General features: G+C 55.6%; 3 protein-coding genes across 12 annotated transcripts in view; 2 read left to right on the top strand and 1 right to left on the bottom strand.

Moving 5' to 3' along the window:
- Window positions 1–115: 115 nt before the first annotated feature.
- Window positions 116–3,843, top strand: RNF181 (ring finger protein 181). Of its 4 annotated transcripts, none has more exons than XM_010381960.2 (5): window positions 576–1,165; window positions 1,771–1,901; window positions 2,075–2,184; window positions 2,357–2,431; window positions 2,681–3,843. In XM_010381960.2, exons 1-5 carry the CDS (start codon window positions 1,080–1,082, stop codon window positions 2,801–2,803), a joined length of 525 nt encoding a protein of 174 aa, XP_010380262.1. In that variant the 5' UTR covers window positions 576–1,079; the 3' UTR covers window positions 2,804–3,843. The 4 variants fall into 4 exon arrangements, with proteins under 4 accessions (XP_030777497.1, XP_010380262.1, XP_030777498.1 ...); XM_010381961.2 differs by having other exon boundaries at window positions 587–1,165; window positions 2,700–2,878; XM_030921637.1 differs by lacking the exon at window positions 2,075–2,184 and having other exon boundaries at window positions 116–1,165; window positions 2,206–2,431; window positions 2,700–3,843.
- On the bottom strand, window positions 3,798–8,445 carry TMEM150A (transmembrane protein 150A). Of its 7 annotated transcripts, none has more exons than XM_010381967.2 (8): window positions 8,252–8,445; window positions 7,142–7,322; window positions 6,689–6,736; window positions 6,275–6,361; window positions 5,605–5,672; window positions 5,160–5,287; window positions 4,779–4,956; window positions 3,798–4,571 (listed from the first exon to the last, which is right to left on the bottom strand). In XM_010381967.2, exons 2-8 carry the CDS (start codon window positions 7,204–7,206, stop codon window positions 4,330–4,332), a joined length of 816 nt encoding a protein of 271 aa, XP_010380269.1. In that variant the 5' UTR covers window positions 7,207–7,322; window positions 8,252–8,445; the 3' UTR covers window positions 3,798–4,329. The 7 variants fall into 7 exon arrangements, with proteins under 7 accessions (XP_010380269.1, XP_010380268.1, XP_030777496.1 ...); XM_010381966.2 differs by lacking the exon at window positions 8,252–8,445 and adding an exon at window positions 7,856–7,984; XM_030921636.1 differs by lacking the exon at window positions 5,605–5,672.
- Window positions 8,039–9,340, top strand: part of USP39 (ubiquitin specific peptidase 39) — a 47,455-nt gene continuing 46,153 nt past the window's right edge. The window contains exon 1 of the mRNA XM_030921632.1: window positions 8,039–8,330. The gene's annotated coding sequence lies outside the window, so the exon portion shown is untranslated. The remainder of the gene's footprint in view (window positions 8,331–9,340) is intronic.

Raw genomic sequence — 9,340 nt, 5'->3', positions numbered from 1 at the left:
TGCCTCAGCCTCCTAAGTAGCTGGGATTACAGGCACCCGCCACCACGCCCGGCTAATTTTTTATTCTTTTTGTATTTTTAGTAGAGACGGGGTTTGACCAGAATGGTCTCGATCTCCTGACCTCGTGATCTGCCCATCTTGGCTTCCCAAAGTGCTGGGATTACAGGCTTGAGCCACCAAGCCCGGCCAAGAGTGCAGTGGTTCTTAAACCTGCTTCACCTGCAGAATTTATACAAGTGCCATTGCCCAGGCCCCACCACAGATCAGTTAAATCAGATTTTTGGAAGGTATCATACACGGGTGTTTCTAAAGCTCCTCCGCGCCCATTCTCTCCTCTGGGAATTCATGTGTAGCCAAGAATGAAAAGGTCTTAGTACAAGCCGCTAGTTTTACAGAAGCTAGGGATAGCAATGGGCTGAAGGTAACAGTCCCATGAGCTGGTTGAGGCCCCAGGTTCTCTGGCAGAGAGAGCTCTCTCGGTTGGGGAGGCTTGCCCCACCCTTTATTATTATGCCTAACACATAAGAAATGTGCAGGAATTTTTTTTTTCGGGGGTTGGGGAGGAATCAAACGCAAACTCTTGAACCAACTAGAGCGCCGCGGGGCAGAAGTGTCCGGCGGGGATCTGGACAGCGCATCGGGAAGCGCCATGGCCCAACGCTCGCAGGAACCTGAACTCCTGGGCCAGCGCCGCCTTTTCTCGCAGAGGCCTCTAGCATCCGCACAGTCGAAGCCCTCTGAGCCTCAGGGCAGATTGAGGACCCTAACAGACCAGACATTTGGACGCGACCGCGCCAGAAATTCCAGGGAATTCAGTCTTGGCTCCGATTCCAAAACAAACGTTTCCTCACCAGCCGGATCTCCGTCATTGGCGTTGGTCTCTGGTCACCTGACTTATTCAAGCCAGTGAGAGGGGGCCGAATTAGTACTTCCGCTTTCCGTGAGGTTTAACGAGCCACTATGCCCGTCCCTCGGATACTCTGATTGGCCAGCCTCTCTCAGCTCGTCAGTTTATTGGGCGGCACCGCTAGGCCACTATCGAGCCGGGTCCGAGGGCGGTGTCAGGAGGCTGGGCAGCCATGGCGTCCTATTTCGATGAACACGACTGCGAGCCGTCTGACCCCGAGCAGGAGACGCGAACCAACATGCTGCTGGAGCTCGCAAGGTGGGTGCGCGAGGCTTGGGGATGGGGTCCAGCCCGCAGGTTTCTGGGCTGGGGCTGGCTGGAGAAGACGGATTACCAGGGGCAGCGGATTCTGGGGAGGACAGATGAGTAATCTGGAGTTAGTCCGGGCGGCGAGACTGAAGGGTGTGGGGATGAGCATCTTGATAATTTGGGCCGTCCGTTGGGCTAACCTGGGCAAGGGGATTGCGGGAAAGATTGGAGCTGGAGAGTGGTGGGCGTGGGGGCGGAAGTTGAGGCATGGGGGCGGGGTTGGGGCCGTGTGCTGTGAGTGGGTATATTCATCAGGAATAGTAGGTACTGCTGACTTGGAATCTGGCTCTACCAGGTTATTTAGCGTGGCCTGAGTAACTTCTCTGAGCCTGTTGCCTCATTTGTAAAATGGGAATAAACACTTTACGTGCTGGAACAGTTTGATAGCAGCTGTAAACTTTCCCATCGTGCTTTTTATCTAGTGAGCATCTACTAACTACTAAGGGTAGCTATTATTCCTACTGGGCAGGGTGTTTATTAATGTCCAGTGGATTATGGGGGTCAAAGAAAAAGCATAGTTTTCCTTTGTTCTGACTTTACATCCTCTTCCCCAGGTCACTTTTCAATAGGATGGACTTTGAAGACTTGGGGTTGGTAGTAGATTGGGACCACCACCTGCCTCCACCAGCTGCCAAGAATGTGGTTGAGAACCTCCCCAGGACAGTCATCAGAGGCTCTCAGGCTGGTGAGGACACTAATTCTTTCTGCTATTTGGGCCAGACCCACCCCTTCCCCAAGCCAGACTGTGGTCTGGGTCCTTCAGTTTTCCAGGTCAGGTGGGGGCAAGTGTCCTTCAGGAGTGGGAGCTTGGGAGGCACAGCCTGTAGCAGCTCTTCTGACCAGCGCTCCTTCCTAAAGAGCTCAAGTGCCCCGTGTGTCTTTTGGAATTTGAGGAGGAGGAGACTGCCATTGAGATGCCTTGCCATCACCTTTTCCATTCCAGCTGCATTCTGCCCTGGCTAAACAAGGTACTGCTTCTCTTCTTCCAGCTTTCACCCTGCCCTGGGCCCAGTACTCAAGCTTCTTTCTGTTCATGGACTGCTGGGGGATCGAAGAAGAGTGGCAGTTGGGAGCAGGGGAGGGTGGTTATCAGCTTATGAAGATCAGACCAAGGCTAGAACACTACTCTACTTTTCTCAGACAAATTCCTGTCCCTTGTGCCGCCATGAGCTGCCCACTGATGATGACACTTATGAGGAGCACAGACGAGATAAGGTAGGGGCTGGTGGTTAAGTGGAGGGGTCGTAATGGACTCCCCCTCAGTCCTGTCCCCGCTGCCATCACTTCCCACCTCAGCAGGACTGGGTAGGCCTCAGAATCCCTGGCTCTGGCTGCCTTGTTAGTGACTTTGATTTGTGGTAAAAGCCTCAGCAATGCAGATGCCAGAGGCCTGAAAACAGAGCCAGCCCCATGATAGCTTCCTATCCCCTCACCCATAGGCCTTCACTTTGGGCCCCTGCCCAGAGTGCCTTCTTTCCTTTAGGCTCGAAAACAGCAGCAGCAACACCGACTGGAGAACCTCCATGGAGCCATGTACACGTGAGGAGGCTGGGGCTAAGTGGTGGCCCTCTGCGTCTTCCTTACTAACCTTGAATCCTCATTAAAGGTTTCTTTACCCACCCTGAGGCTGTATTGATCACAGACCTGGCCAGGGGCTCTGCATCCTCCATCAGGTCTCTACTCCTGTTGGGGAAGATGATCCTAAACCACAGAAAGCACCAGGCTGCGGTTTTCCTCCCTGCTGGCCCATCTGGACTCATGGCAGTGGTAAAGAACTGGATTACTGCATCAGCCAGGGCTTGGGCCTATGTGTTCATGGTTGGAAGGCAAAATGTGTCAGGGTCTGGTACCCAGTTAATTACTTAAAGCTGATAAACTAGGCCCAGTGCAGTGGCTCACGCATATAATCTCAGCAGTTTGGGAGGCCAAGGCAGGTGGATGACAAGGTCAGGAGTTCGAGACCATCCTGGCTAACATGGTGAAACCCTGTTTCTACTAAAAATACAAAAATTAGCTGGGCGTGGTGGCACACACCTGTAATCCCAGCTACCTGGGAGGCTGAGGCAGGATAATTGCTTGAACCTGGGAGGCAGAGGTTGCAGTGCGCTGAGATCATGCCATTGCACTCCAGCCTGAGCAATAAGAGCAAAACTGTCTCAAAAAAAAAAAAAAAAAAAAAAAGCTGATAAACTAGCCTGCACCCTCCTCCCACTGCAATGTCTAGTTAACTTTGTAATCCCAGAGGTTTTCTCTCCCTTGAGAAAGCCACGTTTAATATTTTAAAGTTGCTCTCTGTACCACCCCCACCTTCCCCCCATGCCTCCTAAGGAATCAAAGTTCAAAGCAGATTCTGAGTGGGGGATGGGTGAGATTATCAGACCAAGGCGGTTCTTTAGATTGCTTAGAGGCCCAGAAGGGTTTCAAGCCCTTTGAAGGGGTATTTGGATGGCACCTGGCATCCTTTGTTTCTGGCAACAGAGTGCACTCAGCACTCTCCTGGGGGGCAAGGGCTTGCCATCCTTGGCTTATGGAAAGCTATCCCGGATCAGGCCCTCCGACTCTCCAGAACAGACTACAAACATGCAAATTAGAATCCTTTTAATATAAAAAAAAAAAGTACTAAAATACCCACGTGGTTCTGCTGTGTTATTTGCCCTAAAGGAAGTGAGGGGCAGAGTGAAGAATCCCAGTGCAGCTCAGTGGGCCCAGACATGGGCCTTTCCGTAGGCTAAGGCGTGCCCACTCCACCTCCACCAGACTTCTATCCCCTCTGCTGTTCCCAGCCCCCAATTCCTGCAGCAGGAAACCCCAGTGGTCTGGCTTTGGCACTGGGAGTAGAAGGCACCTGAAGGGCTGGCTGGGTGAGTGAGGACAGGTGACCTTTAAAAACAAAACAACACCGTGGGGTGGGGAAGCAGGTCATGCAGCTATGGCAGCTGGCAGGGCCCACTCCTCTATGGCACAGGTGGACATGGGATGGCCACTTCTCCAGAAGTGAGGAAGCCCAGATCCCAACAGAATACTTTCTCAAAATTGTTTTTGGTACAAAATAAATGCAAAGAAGATATGGGGTGGGGTGCTGCAGAGGCCGGGCCAGCCACCCTCCCCAGACCTTAGATCATAGCGATGTTCTCGGGGGCACAGTTGAGGTGGGTGGAGGTGCTGCTGCTCCCGGAGGACTTGCATGCCCGGCCAGGGGTAGGCTGCAATGCAGCCACCAGTGTGTCTGAGGAGACTGCCCCAAACTCATAGCTGAAGGTGCCATAGAAAATGAGGATATCGATGACACACACCCACTCACACAGGGCTGCCCCATGTTGCAGCTGAGAACTCTCATGGACAAAGAAGACTCCACCTGAAATGGGGCTAAGGAAATGTTCAGTAGGACATATGGAAACCTGGCAACACCCCTTCTGCAGTCTCAGGCCTCACCTCTCCAAAGGGAGAGGTGTTAGACCTCTCCCCCACATGGCAGTGTTAGGCCACCATCCCCCATCCTCTTGGCAGGGAGAAAGGTTGAGCTAGAGGATGAGTTCCCGGCTGCCCCATCCTGAAAGGATACTGAGGACCAGGGTGATAAAGGCGATGACAGCCAGCACACTTCGCAGATAGGCCACAGCCAGGTCCAGTGGGGCGGTGGCCCCTTGGTAGGAGAGAGCACAGTGCAGGCAGACAAAGAGCAGCCCCGCAGGGAAGGCCACACCAGCTCCAACGTAGTGCAGAGACCTGGCATGATCCACCTGGGCCCAGAGAAGGGCCAGATGGTGATGTGGCCATTGGCCCCACCCCTCCACCCCTCCACCCCTCCACCCCTCCTTCAGTGAATTTCCTCTCTCCCTCCCTTCTCATTCCCTCGTTCCAGCCCCAACCTTGAGGTGCCATCCTAAGGCAGCCAGGTCTTGTTAGGTAAAGTTCAAGGTTTGCGGGGGAGAAGGGGAAGCACCTGAAAGTTGCCAACCACCAAGAGGCCCGCGGCGTTGGTGCAGCCCGAGATGAGCGCTGTGGTGTTAACCCAAGAGTGCCGACTCTGCTCCAGGAGCTGCCCGTAGCGCAGGAGGCAGATCAGGGCCACTGGGGGAGGAGAGCACAGTTGAGGCCTTCCTCCAGCCTTGGCCCCGCCCAGTGAGCCTGTCAGCTTCCCCCAGACGCTGTGGTGCTCCTGCCCCTCAGAATGGACAGGTGGGTGGTGAACTAGGTTTCTTCAGGCTCCAGCCAGCAGGGTGGCTGTGTGGGAGTCAGCTTTTGGCCTTTAAGGAAGGGGAGAGATGTTGCTTCTACTGCCTCAGCCTTTGGTGGGGAGGGCTGCACAGAGGAAGGGCTTCCTGGGCCTTTCTGTTTTGGGGGCACTGGGCTGGGCAGGCAGGGTCAGGGCTAAGGGTACAACTCACCCATGAAAGCACCCATGTTGCCAATGAGGCTGAAGAGGCAGCTTTCTGGGGGATAGGAGCCGCACTTGCTGCGAGGAGGGGGAAGGATAGAGTAAGAGGGCGGCAGGAGGCCCAGGGGGCCCCCATTCTGGCTCACTGGCTCTCCCCTGGTTTACCTGCACCTGCTCCTTAGCAGGCAGGCCATTGATTCATGTGAAAAGTCAGGGTCCCTCATGAACAACTGGTTCCAGGCTGGGCCCCCAAAGCAGAGCTCGTGTGTGAGAGAGAAGGAAGTGCCCAGGAGTGTTCAGGCAACCCTGACACTCTTTGCTGAGCCCTGCAGCTGGTTTGGTTATCTTTGAGCCAGAACACGGGCTGGGCAATCTGAGGGCTCGAGCTTAAATCCAGGTGCCTCCACTTATTAGCTGTGTAACCTGGATAAGTAAGACTGAGCCTGTTTTCTCACCTATAAAATGGTGAAAACAATAGCTGCCTCACTCCCGGGACGATAAAAGAGACAATGCATATAAAGCTCTCAGCAGAGTGCCTGCCCCATAGTAACTGGCAAGTAGTGTTGTTATGAAGTGGCTCTTAGGATACTTATTATTCCTGAGACCCAAGGACAGCTCTTTGCTTGAGGATCTGTCTGGGAGGACCTCGGATCTCCCCCTGCCCAATATCTAGGCCTTACCTGATGAGGGGGACATTGTCCAGGGTGCAGCAGGTCTTGGGGCCCCCTTGCTCAGCAGGGTCAGGAGGGCAGGACTCGTTGTAGGACCTGGCAGGCAGGACAGGGAGTAGACTGGGGGAAGGGACTGCCCCCAGTCCCTTGGCCTATAGCCTCAGGCCTCAAAGAGGACTCTCTCCCAGACCTCCCCTACAGGGACAGAAGATCACACTCCCCAGTGCTGGCCTGAAGCAGTAACCAAAGGGGCAAAGGGATGGTGGGAAGTGCGTAGGTGGCATGAAGCCATGCCTGGGGACCAATTTCAGAGAAGAGCAGTGAGGCTCAGGGTTGCAGTCTGGCTCGTGGCACCCTTGGGCCCAAGATGGGACAGAGATGAAGGAAACTTTAGAGCGAGGCTGTCTGCAGAGTCCTTCATACCAGTTCTCCACGGGACATACATGGTGGTTCATCACAGCCATGGCATACCTGTGGGAACAGAACTGTCACCCTGGCCAGCCTTCCTGAGCTCCCCATCAACCCACCCCACGACCCTTCTCTTCAACCTTGATTTCTGGCCTCATTCGGCCTCATTATTGTTCCTGGGGACTCAAGTTGGGGTCCCTGAGGCTTGATGCCATACCAGCACCTGCAGCATGTCCCCCAGCTAGAGGCCCCCTGGAAATTGCCCTGGCTAGAAGTACATTTGTCAGGGCCACCCTGCTGGACAGCAGTTTTGCCAGCTTGTCCCAAAGGGCTGTCTGCCCAGGCACCAGGCCAGGCTTTTGAGACAGCCAGAGTGACCCTGGGTACCACCCTGGAGCCTACAACAGGACAAGGGACTTTGTGTGCGTCATCAAGCTCCTGTTGCCCCCCGCACCCCTCTTTACTCACACAGTCCATATGCCAGTGATGGAGAACGCTGACAGGCTGACAGGCAGGAGGATCCAGGCGGTCATGAGGGAGGGGAGCCAGGGTGGTGGTGGTGTGGGGGGGAGGACAAGAGGTAGATGGGGAAGTGGGGGCGGACCAGCTACCTTGAGATGTTTCTGCCACAACCATCAGCGGCCCTGGCCTGGTAGAGAGCAAAGTCCAGGAGTGGGTAACTGGCCGGGAAGGGGGAGGGGAAGGGGGTCAACACCTTATCCAGGGCTCCCGTTGGGTCTCTGAGCGTCCAAAGTTTGGGCTGAGCCCAAGGCAGAACGTGGACACCCTCTGGCATTGGGGGCCTCCGCGGTCAACCCAAATGCCACCGGCGTGCTGAGAGACGCAGGCGGACCGTAACATCTGGAAGGGAGTTACCCTCCTTCTGAGGGACCAGGGCTGGGAGACGGGCTGGACAACCGAAGAGGCCACGCCAAGGAGAGGCTGGGTGCTGGCCCAGTGGAGCGGTGGCGAGTCAGCGGCGCGAAGGCAACCACCTGACCATCGGCGCCCTGGGCAAGGGGCAGGTTCACGCGGAAAGCCCGGCCCGGCCCCCGCTCGCCTGGGCGCGGGGACCCCAACTGGGGCCGGAGCCTGCGGCCAGCGACTCCCCGGGACCCGGGACGCGAGACTTCCCAGGTGATTCCTGGAAGCTCGGAGGAAGGCAGGGAGCCCAGTACGCACCTCCCCGGAACGCCCCGCCGCTGCCGCACCCTGCTCGGCCCCCTCGTGGCGCCGACTCTAGCTGCGGCCCTCGGAGCAGCCCTGAAAGGTTTAAAGGGCCGAGCGGCCCCGCCCCTGGCGGCCCCAGGCCTCGCCGCGCCGCCCGCCGGGACGTGGAGTCCGCGCAGCCCCGGCCTCGGCGCCCGCGCCCTGCCCAAGACTACAACTCCCGAGCCCCCGCGCCCGTGTCACGGGGGAAACGTGGGCGGTGTCCCAACTTCGGAGGATCTGGGCGCGGAGGGCTGTGGCGTTAAGACCGCTCTAAAACCAAGATGCCTAGAGGTTTGGTTTAATCGGTTCCTGCGGGGGAAGCGCCAGCAGTTGGGGACCTCGGGGCAGCCTGCATTCCAGCTCTACCTGGGATTGTCGCCGTGCACGTGGCTGGAGGAGCGTCTCTCCGCCGCTGCGCATATTTTGCAGCCTGCACCGGCCAACGGTGAGTCCTCTAGGAAGCTTTCTCAACTCGGCGCCCCATGCCTGCCTCTGGCCAGGGCTGCGGTGGGTCCAGAGAAGCAGACACAAAGACTTGGCTGTTTCTTAAGAAATCCAAGCGCCTGGGATTTGGCTTATGGTTCCTGTGGCTCAGCAAACTCCGGAGGAGGGCTGCTTTCATTAGATACTTTTTGCTTTCCTGCGTGCAAGTACACAGCGTACTAGCCAGAAATCAGTGCCCAAGACGTGTTTCCCGACTGATCAACACGTATTTGAAATAAGGCGGCAGAGATCAGAGGACATCCACACATGTAGGTGTCAGTGTAGAGTAGGTAAGGATTAACATGGCCAGTGTTGGTAAGCAAAGAGGGGAAGGTGACAGACCCGGAGGATTCTGGGAAAAGGAAACAGGATAGTGTGGGAAAAATTACTGACCAGCTTCACCAAAAACTTACAGGCTATGAGTGCATTCCTGGATGTTTCTTAAATTATTGCAAGGGTGGAAATACTTTCACATATCAGAATTGTGCCTGGCATTCTGTCTCGAAGGCAGTCCCAGCATCTGTTGGAGCCCTTGTGAGATGACACTTGGGCAGATCATCACCTGAATGGTGCACAGGCGCAGGCTGCCAGGTGCGGGGAGCTGAAGTTTGGCAAGACTGATGAGGCAAAAGCTATGTGCAACAACAGGACCCTGTGCTTTGGAAAGGTAGAGCAGAATAAACCGCACAATGACTTGAAGAAGGAAAAATCTTCTTGGACCCAGTGGAAAGTAGAAATGGAAGCAGCAGACCTGTTGGAGAGCCCTTTTTCTTTTGAGACTGAGTTTCACTCGTTGCCCAGGCTGGAATGCAATGGCGCAAATCTCGGCTCACTGCTACCTTTGCCTCCTGGGTTCAAGTGATTCCTGTGCCTCAGCCTCCAGAGTAGCTGGGATTACAGGTGCCTGCCACCATGCCTGGCTAATAGTTTTGTATTTTTAGTAGAGACGGGGTTTCACCATATTGGCCAGGT

This window comes from Rhinopithecus roxellana, chromosome 17 (assembly GCF_007565055.1).
Source record: "Rhinopithecus roxellana isolate Shanxi Qingling chromosome 17, ASM756505v1, whole genome shotgun sequence".
NCBI lineage: Eukaryota > Metazoa > Chordata > Mammalia > Primates > Cercopithecidae > Rhinopithecus > Rhinopithecus roxellana.
Note: the sequence above shows the minus strand (reverse complement) of the source record. Positions and strands in the feature narration are given on the sequence as shown.